Here is a 19,812-nt window from a genome sequence, read left to right as displayed (position 1 = left end):
ATTGCTATTTAGCTAACTCTAGATTTACACATACTTCAGAAAAACTTTACAAAAATGTTTAATGGGACCTGCCCAAAATATAAGTGTTCTTTATCATTTCATCAGATGACAGAGAAGCCCAATGCTACATCCAACATGACAAAAATACACAGTAAAATACTTATATATTCTCTTGAAAAAGGGTCATTTAGTTTAACCCTTTGGCCAAAGCATTGTAAGCCTGTGAGCCACGTCAAGGCAGACACCTGTTCGCAAGTCCTAACACTACCAGATAAAATACTAATATACCTCCATTAGGATTAAAATTCTCATTTACCTCTATTAGGAGGGAGAAAGACCACATTGGATCTGTATCCAGTAGAATGAAAGGACCTACTAACTTGGGAAGTGGGGAGGGGCGGGCTTAAAACCTGGGAAGGAGGAGCCACTAACCTCCAACAGCTGAGAATAGGTTAACAAAACCCAAAACCCCAGCAAGTTCTACTGGATATAGATCCAATGTGGTCTTTCTCCCTCCTAATAGAGGTATATTAGTATTTTATCTGGTAGTGTTAGGACTTGCAAACAGGGTCTGCCTTGTCGTGGCTCGCAAGCTTACAATTCTTTGGCCAAAGGGTTAAATGATCCCCTTTCAAGAGAATATATAAGTATTTTATCATGTTGGATGTAGCATTGGGCTTCTGTCTGTTGTATACATATGCCACGCCCAATTGCTCTCCTTTTTGACACTTATATACATTATATATATTTTGTGGTGGCTCAGGGGTTCCCAAAAAGAGCTTGCTGGGGTTTTGGGTTTTGTTAATCGTTATCATTTCATAACTTACTATTTCTGACGTTCCCTATGGTTCTGACTATACGACTGCTTGTTTAGCAATGACATGGCTACGATTTGTACCCCGATGTCCGATGTCTGGTCCAGTACAAAAAAAAAAAATCCTTCTCTGACCACTCTGAGAACTGAAAATGCGATTTTCCAATAAAAACGATCAAACGTGATGACATCCACCAGATGTTACAAAGAAACCAGCGTTTTTCATTTTCCCTACCAGTTTCAGTAAAATAAAAGGATAAAACTAAAAATGGCACACAAGTGATGGAACCCCCCCAACACCCCCTTTAATGAAATATTGACATCATTACAATACAATGGACAACAGAAACATAGTCCCAATTTCAATTGTCACCCAAGCAGCAACAAAAAGTGAACACAAAAATAAAAACCAACACTTTCTTATCCTCCTTTAGCCTAACTGAATTGAAGAATAGGACCCATCAACATTACAATCTCTGTACACGGCCCCATCGAACATAAAACAAGAGATGACTTGTGTCAGGCAGGCCAAGTATTTTGAAAGTACCCTGCAACATTAAATTCAATTAAAGCTACGACGGAAATATAAAACAGGCACATTTAATACAAAGAAAAAGTGTCTTAAAGATTCAGCATTTACACTGCGTCGCGTCGCTCTAAGGCGATGGAGAAGGATGTGCAAGTTGGTTTCTTGACATTTGATTTATGATGCGTCTTGCCAAGTAGCATGAAAGAGGGAAATGGCAAACTGTTGCACACTGGGCTTTCTATAGCTGGATAATACAATTACAGGAAACCATAGGTAAAACAAGGAAAGATAGTTTGTAGGCTATGATAACCTTTTAATTAACCAACATATCAATCGTGCAAGGTTTTCTTGTGCACTATGAGACCAATACGGCTACTATCATCCTTCAATAAATCAGTGAAAGGGAACTGGAACATACAAACACAAATGGCGCTTTGGGCCATCTAATCGAGGTGAGTAAATACAACTCAGAAGCGCAATAATGGCCACCCTACGAGCGCCTTCCTCAGGGCTCAAAACTCAAATGTCTAATAAGTCCATTATAAAAGGCTAGAAATTTGTGCGCCGTTGTACAGAACGTGACGTCATCGCGCGCCACGTCATGACGTCAGATGGGTCACGATGAATTATGCCAATAGTCGTCGTGGCGCGTTTGACATTGACGCATGCAGCACACGACGTCATGTTCGGCACAACAGTGCGCACATTTCTAGCCTTAAAATGCACTTTTTTTTTTTGTGACATTTGAGTATTGAGCCCCTGAGGAAGCTGGTTATCCGGTGAAACGCGTATGGCGGCCATATTTTGCACTTCTGAGCCTGTGAGGACCCTGTCCAGCCTGCACCCACATCCCGAGAGCTGTTCCAGTGCCTGATTCTTTGCTGGAGGCTGCGGAGTGGGGAGATTACTTGTGCATTTGCTGCTGGTGAAGCCTGTGAGCTCAGAACGCTTTATTCTAATGTACAGTGTGAGTACATGGATTTTATTCCCTCTCTATATAGCCGTTATAGAATTATGCTATGTTGGCATTCTCTCTTTTTCATATCGGCGTTATCCTGGAGCTACATCTTGATCCTTGCCTATACACAGACCATCATCTTGTATTCTACCATTGGGTCCTAATGCTGAAAAGAATTGTGTGTGAGGGCATTTGACGCTGGTTAAGTTAATTGATCTTCCACTACATGTTGTTATACTGTGCTGCACTATTGTGTGTTTTTTCTTCTCTTCACATATCCCACAAGAGCTGTGCTCCTGCTTTGTTCTTTACATTTTATTTTTAGCCTGGCAACATTATGCCAAGTTCATTACCTTTGACTTGGGGGCTACAATTAATTGAATCAAATGCAGACAGCAAGACATCAGCACAACAAATGTTGCTTTAAAGAAACCGTACTAAAGATTGCAGCATATCAACATGCTTATCTCCCGGTCACCACCCCTCTCCTGTAATTAACATGCCCAGCTCTGTACAGTGCATCTTGATTACATTTGAAGGGAAGTTAGTCCTGCAGTCCTGTGTGCCTGGATTTAGCACAAGCTGTGATACATTGTTGTAAACACGAGAAAGCATCATGTGGTTTTACACAATAAGATAGGAGACTCAGGAAGCCTTTTTCAGATGAACAATCCAAATGAATAACCAAAAGCATGGTCAGAAATTAAAAGGTTGTAACATAACAAACCTACACATTCTTATTGCACATAACAGTATGTGTTTGTGTTTAAATGCCTTCATTTGCCACGGTCAGGACAGAATGATCTTATACTGGTGATATGCTACTGTATATACTGGCAGAGAAGGGTGATCCTTATTCTACCATTAGGTAGAAAACAGTCTGTTAGGAGGACCTTACAATGCACTGTAGATTTTAACTGCTAAACAATTGTTTGGAGGTCTGTAACCCCCCCCCCCCCCCCACTCCTCCCTGTTTCCAAGCTCGCCCTGCTAACCTTTAAACAGCAAGTCCTGAGATGCAGCTGTGCATGACCTGTCTATTAAGACTCCTTCCGCATATTAGAGTGGTACAGAGAACGTGCGCAGAGATAGCGTTAGGACTTGCAGAAAGAGGCACGCCATGACGTGATCTGCAAGCTTACAATGCTTGGGCCAATTAATGTAAGTGACCCTCTTACTCAAATACTCATCTGTTCTTTTCTCATATGTTGTCATGTTGCATGTGGGTTCTCTGTCTTGTTTCGAATGTTAAGAGACATTAAGGCATATACTATATTCATAAGTCAAATGGACTACATACAAAAGCAGCTTATAGAAACAAACTCTGCGTTTAATTAGGTTGTGGATTTAAATTGATTCATTGAGTGCAGCATGCTGAACAGGATATTAAAATATTAGTGGGTTTATTCCAGTATTCAGTTTAATTGTAGCAATAAATACATCAAATATAATTTCACAGAAATATACATTTATATGAAATTTATCCGTGGCAGAAGTGTAAATGCATCAACGTGTTTTCCCCACAGTCAATGCCGGATAAAATATGGTTTGTATATCTGAGGGGGGGGAAAAAAACGGTTAGTAACCCACTTAAACTGTTGAGAATGGACAATTTATTAATGTAATGCAAATTAAAATTTACGTTCCAGTTTCTAGATATGAACTACATCACACAATATCCAACTCTTATCTTACAATCAATAATAAGAGGGAGAATTAGGAGTGACGTGAAGAATAATGGCGATAACCCCATATTACGCCTGTAAAACCACTGAGGCCACTTGCGCCCCCCTTTCCCCCCCCCCCCCAAAATGCTATTTGACAATACAAGTTACCAAAAAGTGAGACTTTTCTTAAATTAACAGCTTTGCATTGTAACCATGTCTTTACATCATAACGGAGATACATGTTGGAGGCTTCTACGGGCTCAATTCATTCATTCGTTTAGAAGTATCTATAAAATACTGACTCCAACAAATTCAAGAAACCCAAAAACTAAGATAATCTGACCGGAGAATTATCACTAGCTATATATCCGACAGAGCCACAGTTACAGGTGTACCATTCTGGAGAATACCAAGTTAATAAACTTGGATATTAAAATGTACTATATACTAAGTTACACAGCGGAAGCCAGGTTCATAACTATATAATTACAGTAATGTCTCCATTGTGGAAATGTTCAAGACTAGCTCATCACCTGAAACCTTTTGCAATATTGCGTGTCCCTTTAAATGTAACATTGATGCATGAATTGGGTGAGGGGACAAACCAGAAGCCAATATTTTGTATAATTAGGCACTCCGGTCCATTAACTGCCATCAAAATCGGCCTCTTTGCTTCTAAAGTAGCAATAACTAGGCCTCCCATTACAGACATTACTTGGCTTAATTAAATCAGGCAGCTAGACGACTCGGAGGTGAATTCTAGTCCTGCCCTGCAAGTAACCACTGTCCTGCATTCAAATTTTCCAGTTTTCTTTAAATATATTATAAAAATATGGCAAAAGCGCACTCAGGCATGCAGCATTGGTCTGAGTAAGATTAAAGTATTTACAAATGGGGTGGGTAAATCCAGTCCTCCAGGGCCAGCAACGAGTCAGGTTTTCAGGATATCCCTGCTTCAGCACAGGTGGCTCAATCAGTGCCCGAGTCTTCGACTGAGCCACCTGTGCTACAGCAGGGATGTCCTGAAAACCTGACCCATTGGTGGCCCTTGAGGACAGGAGTCGCCCCTCCTGATTTACAAGCATTTAATGTATATATTCATCTATAATACATGGTTAAACATGTCAATCCTCTGATTGTTGGGAGAAACCAGCATTGTTAATGAGAGCAAGTCAACACCACAGGACTCCTTACAATGCTCTTCCAGTATATAAGTGCCCCAGGATGGCGATAGGCTGATTCTCCTGATAGCTACTGGGGAAAGGGTAGCAAAGATTGAATTTTACATTTGACAAGTCTGCCCCCTCTGCTACTGAAGGACCGCCCCTAACCAACACAATTAAAATGTCCTGCTAAGGTGAAAACGTTCTTCATTATCCGTTGGACAAGTTAATCAGCCCAGTTTATGTACTGAAAAACTCCCTTAAATTTGTAGAACCTAAAAAGGAGCTAAACGTTTTAATGTGCAAAAGGGGCGTCTTCAGTCCCCAAAGTGTTCAAATGACTTAGACGGCAAGAAGTTTCATATATACAATAGAGCAGGGGTGGCCAACCCCCGTGCTCAAGGGAGACACCAACCGGTCAGGTTTTCAGGCTATCCCTGCTTCAGCATAGCTGGCTGTCAACAACTGAGCCACCTGTGCTGAAGCAGGGATATCCTGAAAACATGGCTGGCGGCCCTTGAGCACTGGCCACCCTTGCAATAGAGGATTGCTTTCTCCTAATGTAAAAACAGACACTTCAGGAATGTGTTACTATAGAGAATAATTGCACTCTGCTTAATGTTCAAAGAAAGATTTGGTCTCCGTGGTAAAAAACACATCATTTTCTAAACAAAAAAGTATATTAAATTTCCAGTCTTCATTTTTTCAGGAATTCATTGAATACGGTGCTCAACACATCAAATTAATAAATACATTGCAGAACTCTATAGTGCGTATAAAAGGCGAAAAGATTGGCCCTCTCCAACATGGTCTTCAGAACCCCAGCACTGGGACTGTATTCATTACCTACTCTTTGCACGGACCTTTAATGCACTGCCCCCCCACGGTTTATTATTTATTACCAATGGTCTTCAATTGCTACACTAAAATAAAAGCGCAATCTGCCCTTTCTGTGTACATATTTAAACCGTCTGCCTTATGATATTTTCCCTCGCTCCTTTATAAAAACACTTCTGTTTCAGAATCCCTGGTCTAGTTGGGTTTTGCAGTAAATAGAAATCTGCATCTTTCCTCTTTGTTCTGGGTCAGAGCAGGAGAACTACATTAACACCTCGACTAGGCACTCCGAATTTCCGTTTAAAAGATATGTAGAAAGTATGGACATTTAAGTCAAATAGGCTTTGACCAAACCGTGCGTTGTATTAGGCTATGACAGAAAGATGGAAAAATGTATACAAGATATTTTAACATCTTTATAAGAGTAAAGGCACCTTTTATAGGACCACTGCTTAAGACTCATTTAACACCTAAATAGTGCAATTATTCCTTTATAATTACACTCCCTGATGCACCTTGCATAATGCTGTACTTTTAGACATAAAATTAACATTCCCATAGTCACATGGATTGATCCTGGGCATCAAGGCCGCACATGGTTTCTGGTTTGACTCGCTTCAAGCGATTCCAGTTCCATAAAAAAAAGTTTAGTGTTTTGTCATTTCCTTCTTCGAAACAGGAAACTCAGCAGTTTCTTTGAATGTCAGCATATACGACTGTATCCGATTTGTTTATCTGGTTGCACGATTTTCCGGAGTGATCCAGTTGAGCGTATATTACTGGGCCCTGAGGACAGAAAAAAAAAAAAAAAAGTAAGTAACTTTAAATGTTGCCAGTCCTGTGCGAGTACATTGTTGGCAGATACGTGAATAATAATCAGCACTAAATGAACTATCCTTTCACCATGTCGTCTCCTACCATCAGAGCGGAGATCTAGGGCAGCCTCTTCCACCTCATGTAGCAAGAGTGATGCATACAACAGATTATATGATCTGCTTTTAGTCTTATTCTGACACCAAAAATGGTATTGCAATCCTTTTAGAGAAGCCTATGTTTTATAGACTCCCCTAGCATTGACGTGGATAACTGATATGGACTGTCAGCGGTTTCTGAGACACCTGAACATAGATGGAACAATTTGAAACCGACCATCACTCAACTTTGATGAAAAAACTAGCACAACCCTTGGCACTACTCAAATACATTTACTAAACTAGGGATGACACAAAAAAAGGAAGCGTTCAGAAGGATGAAGTGTAAACTAAATAAACTAGTAAAAGAAAAAGGGTGCTGCTTGAAGAAAGAACTGTTCCCAGTTCTTGTTGTCGAGATATTCAGGGGAAATCAGAGCACTTCCAAGAAAAATAACAAAAAATAGTGAAGCAAGATCATGCAACTCTTCCAAGATTAGCGGTGAGGTATGCACTTGCATGTAAGTCAGGCACTGAACGGTTTCTTTTTACTCCTTCCATACAGAAAGAAGAGTTCCGAAGCCTTTTTTCTTTAAAAGCCAACTTTATCTAAAATTCAGGTTTACACTCACATATAGTAATGAGTATTAGAACAGGGGACCAGCTACAAGCCCTTGAATCTTTGTCGACCACAACTCTCGCCGTTCCAGCCGGCGCCCTGCTTCACTTCCGGTGATACACTGCGCTCCTGATACTGGTCCACTGGCAACACTACGCGTTTCGAAGGGCGTTCCTTGGGGGTATGTGTGGTAAGTCCTTGTGTTACCACCTACTATATCACAGTCTGCCAATACTCTGCAATTAACTTTAATAATATGCTTTACAGGTAGAAAGACATGACATGTATACTAGAGGTAAATGTAAATACAGGTACATGGAAAAGCGTGTACACACACTTTAAAAAATATATATCATAAAAATATTCATAACATTTTATGTATATATTGATTGGTTACATAGATCTGCTGATCATGAGATTGGCTGGAATTGGTTTGTACAGTGGTTTGATTACACCACTGCTAAAGTCGAGTTTTTTTTAATGTATAATAATGAAGATCGCTATAAGGTATTATCGGACACCCAATTCATATCTGGTCCATATCTCTTGTATCAGCTAACATTAGCTTAATAGTTTTTGACATGGTATAGATATAAAATATTACCGAGTTGAGATTTCAAATGATTCTAATTGAAGTTGAAAACTATTTTTTAGAATACCTATTCCATGCTTACTACAAAAACTAGTTTCGAATACAGCAAAATTCCATATATGGATAGATATTGATAGAATAATTCCCAAGAATGTTTTGTTATAAATCCAGAGAGGAGACGAATTTAGATTTAGATTTTTTTATGTCAGGAAACATCCTAAAATCAATATTTATATTTAATCCCCGTGGGTCAGGGATTTTAATTTGTAGATCCAGTTTATTTTTGCGAGATCTTCTGCACTAGATCCCCTCCCCTTTTTATCTAATTCAATTTTGTCTATTCCCATAAAAGTTAATCCTTCTGGGTTACTACTATGGTATTTCTTGAAATGACGAGACACTGTCTCAGGCTGTCCTGGGACAGGATTGTTTATTTTCTGTGTACCTTTGCAGCTCAGGCTACCAGCTCTCCCCAGTTCAGTTACATGCTTTTCCCTGCTCTGAAACAGCCAGTACCTGTGTATATTGCAACGTTATTGTTACAAGTAATCCCCTTTACACAGCCACTAGTCAGTTGCCCATGCAACCTCCCAATGCTCATATTTGAGATTGGTTTAGTCATCTCCCCCTGCCTTTATCTGCATATTGTTATGACTCTTGGGCTGCACTTATAGTGCCTTGCGATGTCGCTCCGAAACAAATACATTGACTCCGTCGCAAGTGCTTATAGTAAGCACGACGGAGCGACCAAAAATTTTGAAGCCGGGTAAATTTGATTTTTTAAAGATAGTTGCCACATGTGACCGTCTCTAAACCAATCAGATTGTGCTGCCCTCCCCCTTCGTGGCATCACTGGCCTTGTCGCCAGCGACGTCGCTTAAAACCAAATTATAACTTTCGCTAATGGCGACGGCTGACGTCATCGGCATGCACTATAAGCGTGGCCTTAGATTGTTCCTGTCCGACAGGCAAGTATGCTCTCGTTCCAACAGCAGCCAAAGAAGACATCTTCCACTGCTCCTTCAGAAAGGAAATCCTTTTAACCTTCCCCTCATAGAAGCACCTCCCATGGCAGAGCACCGTCCTCTCAGGTTATTCTCCTGACAAGAGAAATCTGCTATCACAATCCAAATACAAAAACTTTTAGGCCTCGCTCAGACAGGCCGCGTTGCAACGTGCGCGCACACGTCCGTCGCAATTTCTGGTTGGTCGGTGGGAGTTTTCAAACTGAAAATTCCACCTGCGGCAAACTGCAGCGTTGTCGCTGCGACCTTTTTCCGCCACTACCAAAATTGACATTTGTTGCTACTGTCGTGACGTGAGCTGCTTCAGCCAATAAAGGCGAACCAGCTCCGTGACGTATGCGTTACGCCCCCCCGCCACGCCCCCCGAACGCCGCGCCGCGAATTCCTGCAGTTTGAGCAGAGATCGCTGGGCTGCAATGAGCATGCGGCGGAGGCGCGACCCCGCAAGCACGCTACTTCAGCGGTCTGCCTGAGCGAGCCCTTAGATTTTTGATAACTCCTCTCACTAAATTTGAAGAAAATAGAAAAGGACCGTGTGCGCAAAAAAAAAAAAAAAGGGGGGGGGGGGGGATAAGTTAAGCTACATGGATCTTCTCACCTAACACAAGTCAGTCTGGGTCCAGAATACAAGCCCTTTCAAGATATTAAGCCAATGCTCTCCAATGCATGGTTTAAGGCATTTTTTCATGCGATCAACATATTGTTGGTCGCAGGGGCATGTAAATAAATGACCCCTTGCAGACACATTTTGTAAATTTCTTAATTTTAAATTTTTCTCCTGTTTGTTTTGATAAATTCTTTTCCATTTTTGCAATATTTGCAGTTCCCACATTTAAAGAAACCTCCAGGCAGTTTTTTGTGTAGCCAATTACCTTCTATTATTTTCATCCTTTGGTGATATTCTTTTTAATATTTTCTGCTTTCATATAAATCATTCTATGTCTTTCTATTAAAACAACATTTTAGAAGAGGTTCTTCTTCAGAATCCTTTCTATTTTTTCTATGTTCTATATTGAATTGTGAAATAAAAGTTACCACATTATCCTGGTATTACCAAAAATACCCAATAGAAAGAAGGAACGCCCTTCGAAACGCATAGGGATGCCAGGGATCAGTGTCAGGAGCGCAGTGAATTACCGGAAGTGACGCAGAGCGCCGGCTGGAATGACGAGTTGCGGGCGACGGAGAAGATTCAAGTGCTTGTAGCTGGTCCCTCATTCTAATACTCATTACTATATGTGAGTGTAAACCTGAATTTTATATAAAATTGGGACTTTTAAAGAAAAAAGGATTCGGAACTCATCTGTTTCTGTATGGGAGGGGGAAAAAGAAACCTTTCAGTGCCTGGGTTCAGGCACCTGCATACAAGTGCATACCTCAGCAGCTAATCTTTGAAGAGTTGCATGAACTTGCTTCACTATTTTGTTTTTTTCTGAACTAGGGATGGCCAACTCCAGTGCTCAAGGGCCACCACCATGTCAGGTTTTCAGGATATCCCTGCTTCAGCACAGGTGGCTAAGTCAAAGACCGCCACAACTGCTGGAGCAGAGATATCCTTAAAACCTGACCTATTGGAAGCTTGACTGGAGTTGGCCGCCCCTGTACTAAACGGTCACAGTAGGTCATAGGTGTCTTCAGACTAGTCAAATATTTCCCATTTAGAACATTGATCATCCCTTTCAATCAGATCCCCAAATGTATATCCACATACAGCTTTAAAAAGGCAATCCAAGGGGTGGGTTTTTGCTAATTCATTTTTTAATATATAGGGTTGAAGCAAGGGGACTCCAGAGCTGAACCCTGCTAATTTCAGCTCTGGAGATACTTCCTCTGCTTCCGGAGGTACTTCCCTGCGAATTAGGTGCCGGTAGCCCCTCCTCAGCAAGCAGGGGTCTCGTAATGGCCGCTGTTGAGATATTTCTTGACCTGAGGCCCAATAGGAAGCCGTGACGTCATCGGTGTGGATTCCTATTGGTCATGTGATGCGGGAGCTTCAAACTTGAAAGCCCTGCTTCTTTATCTATTTAGGTTGTTTTATTCCAATGAAAACCCATGGCATCAGATTACAATCTAACCTGCCCTTTCTTGAAGATGAACGTTAAGGCTGCGTCCCCGCTAGCGCTGAGCGGACGGCGCTTACTTACATATATAGCTATACTCAAGTCCCTGCTCACGCTGCTCACGCTGTGTGCGCGGGCACAGCGCTTAAGTAAACAAAAACAAAAAACTATACTACCAGCGCGCTCAACTACCCGCAATTCTCCCCCACACCCACGTGCGCGTACATGCAGGACACCCGGCGCTCATGCTTGGAGCGCTCTCCAAGCATGAGCACGCTCAGCGCCAGCGGGGACTCCATGTATTCAAGTATGCAATGGCCTCCTCTGCATGGAGCACGTTTATACCCAGGCAGGCTTGTACAGGAAGCAAGTAATCATGACCAGCAACTGTTTACACAACTAGTGGGGGCCTACTCTGTGGTCATATAAAAGCGTTTTGGTGGCACATCATGCGAATGCAAAAACTATACTGGCAGAAAAGAAGAAAAAAAAAGTTTGGGGAGATATTGCACGAGTATAATGTATTGTAAAAGGGAGCAAAACGATAAAAGACGTTCAGTCATACAAGATGCTGGGTGTAATTCCAACAGGATATATCAAACAAGGATAAGGGGGAAAGGGAGGGGAGGGAAACCCTTGCTACAGCCACACCGAAGGTGCTACAATCAGGGGCAAATTGGCATCAATAGCACAAAACAGAAATAATCCCCTATAATGAGCACTCAAGGCTGGCTAATAAGGATGTGAAACTAATATAACACCAAGAGGATGCCTAAAACTGAATGGGTGACAGCTAAATTGAAATGAAATGGTGAATTAATTAAAAAACCTTTATTAAGAGAAATACTCAAATATAAAATAGGTGAACTCTGGTCAACGGACCTACAGCCTAATCTAAGGCAAAGCCTGAAAACAAAAAAGTGAACAATAGTGGTGCGTCTCGATGCTTGGGCTACCAAGCATAAATCCCTCTAGATAGCTGTATATCCTATCAAGGGAGAAATAGGATATGAAAGAGCCAATGTTAAATCAAGACCCAAATGGTCTAGGTGGTACAGCGTGATAGTGAGTGTAGATATAATAATTACTACTCACATGGGGGATAGCAAGAAATGAACACTATATAATGACTAATGTGGAGCAAAATAATGGTATAATCATAAGACACGTGCCTATGTGCTGGGATAGCCTGTCTATGGCTTGGTATGTGTGTCCGATCGTCAGACTGCTGGTATAGAACCCATAAATAATATTTCACAGTGAGCCGTTATGGATGGTAGATGCTGTAGTCTTTAGCAACCCACAGCGAATTCCTGCAAGATCGGTGTACAGCAGGGCCCCGGGTATACGGCGGGTTCCGTTCCAGAGGCCCGCCGTATAGTGAAAATCGCCGGAAAGCGGATCCGGCGATTTTCAGTGCTGCGCATGCGCAAACCGGCATTTTCGCCAGTCTGCGCATGTGCAATCTATACGCTGCGCGCACAACCTGCGGTCTGCGCATGCGTGCCGGGCGCACCCACCCGTTCTACGCATGCGCGATTTAAAATTCAACATGGCGGCCCCCTTCTCGGTGCCGCCGTATCAGCGGATCGCTGCTGTATATAGCACATTGCGTGTCTGGACATTGGGGCAGCCAAGCTTCTGTTACTCCCGTGTCTTAGATGCTCGCGCTATCAGTATTATAAGCTGAAGCACTAGAATGTACCGTTAACCGCTATATAGCAGCAAATAGTTTGTGTATAGAAGATGTATAACTTTAATAAAGCTGCTTGTCTGGACAGAGTGGCAGACTAATATCGTCTGGCACAATGTCTCCCTGATCACGTCTTAAGCCGATAATTCTAGGCGGTGAAAGTGCACCTTACCCCACTTCAAACACAGTATCAGCTGTTTCGGCACTGCGTGGTATCAGTATGTTTACTTTGAAGCAAAACGTATAGCTTCAATGTAGCCGCGTGTCTGGATCGAATGACAGACTCATCGTCTGACAATGTCTCTCTGATCAAGTCTTACGCCGTTAAGTATAAGCGGTCAAAGGGCACCTTACCCCACTTCAAACACAGTATCAGCTGTTTCAACGCTGCGTGGTATCAGTACACTATATATTAGCTTCAAAGCAGATGTATAGCTTCAATAGAGCTGCGTGTCTGGACCGAGTGACAGACTATCGTCTGACACAATGTCTCCCTGATTACGTCTTACGCCAGCCAGTAGGTATAAAAAGTGCACCATACCCTACTTAAAAGAACAGTGTCGGCTGTTTCGGCACTCCGTAGTGATGATAAACTATGTTAACTTAAAAAGCAGATGTATAGCTTCCATGTTGCTGCGTGTCTGGACAGAGTGACGGACTGTTATCGTCTGACAATCTCCCTGATCACGTCTTACGCTAGCCTTATCGGTACACTTGTGGTCATAAAAATCAATATAACAAAAGCCCCATAAGCTAAAAGAAACCCCCCTATGAAGACACTGGGGCTTCTAAAAAGCAATCCTCCAAGTGTGGAGGTATAATGCCTAAGTGCGCATAAAAAGTTTTAGTGTGGGTCGTGGGCAGGCAGTCTCGGCCATGACAAAGCCACTTGCGAAACGTACGTCGGCATAGGATGTACTGACATCAGTGGGGGTGGCTGCAGACTGCCTGCCCACGACCCACACTAAAACTTTATGTGCACTTGGGCGCCCGTCCCCCCCCCCCCCCCCCCCAGAAAAATCTTACCCACCCCTGCCGTACGGGACACCCAATAACTTTTAGGGCGTCTAATTGGTCAACAAAGCACACATACATTTTGATGCTGGTGGAAGAAAAACTATATTTTTGTATGGTTCACAGATGAGTTAAAGACTTTCATAGTTATTGAACCTATTAAACACAAGAGCCTCCACGTAGGACTGCATAGTTAAAATGACTTTTTAGGAGCTGGTCTGTACTTTACCTACTGAACCTCAAGCTGTATAAGAAATTTCCCTTCTGCAGCAGTGTACAAACCAGACTTTCAGTCCCTACAGGTTTACATGGCTAAAAGCTGATAATGCATTTCAGAGAACATTTTTATAATACCACTCACTAAGCAACCTCAGAAGCAAACATATCTATAATTTATGCTCCAAGGAAGAGTGTATAAATGAATGGTTTAGTAGTCGATAGCTGGTACCAGTCTATGGAACACTTACCCTTTCTTATCAGATAACAGTATATAACGTACATGTAAAACATGTATTGCAAAACAAAAAATGGGAACAGTCAATATGAAGTCTATTGCTGAACTGCAATGTGCACTTTCCATCAACTAATGACTTGGCAAACAGAAATCCCCATTATTTAAACCAGGAGTGGACAAACTTTAGTCTACACTCCCCAGCCTGCTCCCACCCCCCCCCCCCTACCTTTCCTCCGACGGTTTCTGACAGCACCATGGCAACGCAACGGCACATTTTCCCCCACGGCGTCACTAAATTTCAATGTTGTGGGGAAGAGCGCAGAGCCTCTAAGCGCCGCACCCTCCCCCACCCCCCAGAAAATTTCACGCCCGCCTCCAGTTTGCACAGCCCTGATATAAACCATGTTCAAGTGATAATTTTTCCATGAAACCTCCCAACATATGAAGGTGGCCCAAGACACTCTTTGATAAAGCGCTATTTTCAGCACGAAACGCGTTAGAGTTTGCTTGTTACCACCTTGATGTCTGCCTGAGAACAAGTTATTTTTTAATCATACTTACGGCCTAAGTCCTAGATTTTTTGGTACTGCTTCTGAATCTTTTAGTTTGGATGCACGCCTCATAGGATACTACTAATCACAATTGTGAGTACTTTTATCTTATAAATGAAGAGGACTACATATGCTCTAGGGGGACTTGCCTATTCATACGATATACTGAAGCACAGTTGTTATTCATCTAGGACATCTGCTGGTTCTTTAAATATTCCACCCAAGGCATTTCCTTCACCCCTTCAATGAGCCCTGCAACCAATTTTCCTTCTAACTCACTGGTTACTAGATCATTGTCCTCTCCTATTTGAGACTTTTTATACATATGCATACAAGAAATCACCCTCAAACGCGCTGATATTGTGAGATGTATTTCTCTGTGTTGCTGGCTATGAAGGTGGCTGCACTTGTGAACAGTCACTGAGGTTGAGAAAAAGTAACTCCCTATAACAAAAGTGCAGAGCTTGTCAGCCAGCCACGTGAGGTCGTTTTTTCAGCCGACTTCAGCTGTGCCACAGAAATGCACGGTTTCATTCTTTAAATCAGCCTGCACTGAAAATGTGGTGTAATACTGCAGGCATAAGCTTAAAGCGGTACATGTGAAAATGGATAAGAAGCAAAAAAGGTGACTGATTATTTGCATGTTATTTTCCAGAATCCCAGCATTGTGTGCCAAGATACTGAAGGCAGCAGTGTAAGGTAGGAACTCCTCTCCTCAAGTGTTGCCTTTTGTTAACCCCTTCCACCCTCCAACTTCTTAACCCCCAAGTCCCTCTCCTTCCCCTGGGCCACTTAACCCCTTACACACAAACCTTCGGGTCCTTAACACCTCCACCCTCGCTCTTGGATCCACACCCCCCCCCCTCATGTCTGCACTTCTCCCCCCCACCTCACACTGCTTCCATCACTCCAACATCCCTTAGATATTCCCTACATTTAAAAACACATTTAATTTATAAAAAGGTTAGAAAAATAACAGATTTTTTTTTTGACAATTCTTAAGAAAATGTGTTCTTATCGTAATGCATTTTCTTAAATTGTAAAGTGTTTCAATGAATTCTTAACTCCCCAGGTAGCGTGCAAGTGTGAGTGCTGGGATGAGGGGGATGTTCAGGTGATTGGAACAGTGTAGAGGAGAAAATGAAGGTGCAGACATGCCCAAGGGTTTGAAAATCAAGGGGCCTTTGTTCTAGTAAATCTAATCAAAAATGTATGTCTTAAGAACACATTTTATTTCGATTTACTTGAACTTTTTTTTTAAGCAAATATTTATCGCAATACATTTATTGATACCGTTTTTGTGGGAGTTTACATCTTGTGCTTATTTTTTGTGGACTACCACACAGGCAATCCTGGGGAGTTCTGCAGTGAATTGGAACCGGCAGGAACGGGCCTGAACACAGGTTGTCACAAAACGCTGCCCCTCCCATTTATTTCCCCCTTGTTTTTGGGGTATTTTTCCACCTTCCCTTTTTGGTTTGCCTCTCCAAGTGTGATCCACCCACACTCGCCCTCCTTGCCAGTATTTTGTGTGTGTGTGTGTACCCTGGTGCCGTGTCCCACAGCCTCCTTCAGTGAGCCAAAGCCAAGTAGTTATTGTTTTAATTTATTACGCCTTCATAGCCTTTGCTACAATATTGTTCTCACTGTCTGCATATCTTTCTATGTACATGATATGGACTATTTTTTATATGATTTCATAGTAAAACGTATCCTTTTTTATTTACATAGTTGTAACGTGTTTCTCTGAATATGCGGGTAGTAACCCCTTGTGTTCTGTCTTACTGTTCAGGGCCCCCTTGGGTTCCCTGCACCTCATACTTGAATATATTTTTTGGCCTTGGTGTCCTGATTCTTACTACTGTAATTTTGGAAAGCATCTACGGTTTCTCACGCCAAGAAAAAGCCCGCCCTATGAAGTTGTATGTATTGCCTGTGAAGATTTATTGCCAGAGCAGTACGTACGAGTTCCTAGTTGGAATGCGCTCTGGAATTTGCACATCCTTGTGAAAAATAATGGGAACAACGAGTAAGCACTAGCCAATGTGTCCATCCCTTCTCTTAATGCCACCAGTTCCCATTTGCATCCATGAGTCCCATCTTATAGTACATCACATGCTCATCATTTCAATGCAATTACCTGAATGGATCCAGAGGGCACGTGATTTACCAAAGCCTCTGTGTCAGAGGGAGACTTGCGTGGTGGCTGCTTAACCGGAGACATCAAACTCTCTGTGGTGCTGCAGCTGCCGCCGCAGAGCGCGAGCACAAGCAGCGCATTCGCAAGGGTTTACGTGTCAACAGGTGCAAGTAAATCCAAAACAGGATGGCAGAATATAGCAACAGATTGGGGAAAAACAAATAAAAACAAAACAAAAAAAACAAAAAACAGACAATGAAATAATGAGAATCAAATAATGAAAGCACACATTTACTATGAAATACACAGGACTGAGAATGTAACAAAAACAATACATGGATAACATTCATTTTCCTCTCCGGGGATTCGCCATGGAGGAAAAAAGCATAAGCGCAACAACCAAAAACATTGAGCGGAGATTGGAACAGTATACAGGTACTGTAATATCATGGGCTTTGGCCCATTGACTGCCAAAAGTTTTACAAGTAATGTATTTAAATCATGTGATTCTACAAAGTATAATCAAAACTAAATTGGACCGACCGGTTTTGGTCTATCATTAATGTCTAAAAAGACAATTTTTTCATTTGAACTTTTTAGCGTGGGCTCTAAAATGAAATGGATCTTTTTAAATCGTGATGGATATTGAAGGATTATGAGATCTGTAATTCTTGGAGGCTTTCATTTAACACTTGACATGAAGCGTGAGGTTGTAGATTAACATATTTATTGGCGATACAGCTGCTTCAAGACATTACAAGTACAACAGACACCAATGGGAATGTTGGGATATGAGGTGCAAAATACTGTGGGCCTTATTTTATAAACCGTGCTACCCCATCGGACGCGTCCAGCTACTGCTTGGTAAATATAGCCTTTTACTGCCGATTCTTCATGCGAATGGGCTTTAAAGGGGTCTCTAGGAGTAGCACTGCTTAGTAAATATTTGGCCGACTAGGACCAATGGGTCTCAAGGCGTCTACTAGCATAGGAAGAGGTCTTATGCAATAGCACCTCAGTCAATATGGTCTTGTATGTTGGGAAGCATTCTGTTCTATAAACATGAGTTAACGGTTTCAGTGATAGTAATGGCTTTACGGTCAAAAAAAGGTAGAACAAACCCTTTCAAAATCTGATTCTCAGCCTCATTCACAATACACCTTACTGTATTCCAATCCCCCCCTTGGAATATGTTTTCACTCCTTAAGTGCATACCATTGTAGTACTAAGCTCAAATCTTCTCCGAATGGATTGGATCTCATTCTGTTTCCCTTCCTCCCATTACATCCATGAAACTAGCTTTGTTTTACACTCGGTATCTAGTCTGGTTTAGTCAAGCGCTTGCTTATTTATGCTATAACTACATTAACTAATCTATAAACACATGTGAGCAAAATGTGTGTGACTGGAAACTGGGAGGAACATATACCACTATGACAGGAATGTTAGGAACGGGATATAAGCGTTAAAAGCACACTGCATGCGAACACTCACAAGAAGGTAGAAGTTGTCCCGTTAATAGTTAGTACAGGAAATAGGATAGAAGCGATTTATAAAAAAAAGCACACAAATGACATGGACCACGAGTCTCTCGAGTTACCATGATATATATGTAGCAGGACTGTCACATACACCAGCTACAATCTTTTTGCTGTTCTTAATCCATCGTCTACCTCAAAAAACGTGTCTGCAAGGAGAGCAAGGAGAGGTGTCTCGTGTATAGAATAGGATGACTTCAAAAGAAAAAGAGCCCCTGGAAATCCCATGCAAAGATCAACGATATTAATACCATTATTGGGAGCTATTTGCTTAGAACATGTGTTCAAAGGAGGGGAAAGTGCCAAAATCACACCAACCATGCAAGTCAAAAAGGAGAAGATAGATATTTTAAAATGTATCCTTAAAATGTGTGACACCCCTTCCCCCATGTATTATTCCCTACCTTAATCCAACCCATACAAAAATACGCCCTAACAGTAAAACTGCGTGCACTTCTCAGTATGTGGTCAGCCATTAGTGTCGGGTCTTCAGAAGACAAAAACAGTGATACAAATCTTTAGAGCTTTTAAGAACATTCGTTGTATTTAATCTAAAAACAGAAATGGTCATTTTTAAAGCAAGCTTTTTCATTTAAAAATGTGGCAAAGTTCTAGTAGCCATACGGCCTCTGAATTGCAGATTCATCTTAGGCTGGGATAGAAGAGGGTTTCTTATTATAGATGAACAAATATGGAAACCTTTTTACAGGGGAAATCCCTCCAGGGACCAAAGTGAACTAATTCCAGTGACATGTTTATAGGGTCCCATCAGGGCGATTGATACCTTTTGTAATTATCCTTAGGAGCTGCTTGGTTTGTGTTCAGCAAGTGCTTGGTTCTCCGCTAAGGACAGGGTGGAATAAAGAAAACCTTTCCCATTCAGAGACCCCCAAGAAATTAAACTTGTAACTAATTTTCCAACAAATTAAAGCAGTCAAACCGTTGCTATCAGCATGGTTATATTGTTTAAGGAAGCCAGTTCGACTGTTAAAAGTCCTTTTGTGGCCGAGACTGAGCTTATAACTACTTCATGTACTATGAATGACCAGGTCAGTTTTGTCTTTCAGATTAATAAATTTGGACAACATAGAATTTAACTTACTCAAGTATATAGTGCTCCCTCCAATTTAATAGCCTTTCAAATGCCCGGATGCTGTACAAATAAATAAAATCGCTCCAGAGACCCCAGGCTGCAGGTGCTTTTCTAGTATTTCAAATAGCATGCAGATCAGATGGAAACCTCTCAT

At 41.7% G+C, this 19,812-nt stretch overlaps 1 protein-coding gene across 3 annotated transcripts in view; it reads right to left on the bottom strand.

Moving 5' to 3' along the window:
- Positions 1–3,703: 3,703 nt before the first annotated feature.
- MPZL1 (myelin protein zero like 1) overlaps positions 3,704–19,812 on the bottom strand; it is a 48,970-nt gene continuing 32,861 nt past the window's right edge. Inside the window, exons 7-8 of one of the 3 annotated variants that reach the window (XM_075593621.1) lie at positions 17,028–17,133; positions 3,704–6,754 (exon numbers count right to left, since the gene is read on the bottom strand). In XM_075593621.1, the coding sequence (XP_075449736.1) occupies positions 6,653–6,754; positions 17,028–17,133 (208 nt within the window). In that variant the 3' untranslated portion in view covers positions 3,704–6,652. Of the gene's footprint in view, positions 6,755–17,027; positions 17,134–18,627; positions 18,715–19,812 lie in introns of those variants that run through there. The other 2 variants (XR_012800362.1, XM_075593622.1) reach the window with 2 other exon arrangements.

This window comes from Ascaphus truei, chromosome 3, assembly GCF_040206685.1.
Source record: "Ascaphus truei isolate aAscTru1 chromosome 3, aAscTru1.hap1, whole genome shotgun sequence".
Lineage (NCBI taxonomy): Eukaryota > Metazoa > Chordata > Amphibia > Anura > Ascaphidae > Ascaphus > Ascaphus truei.
This window is presented reverse-complemented; position numbering and strand designations above follow the sequence as displayed.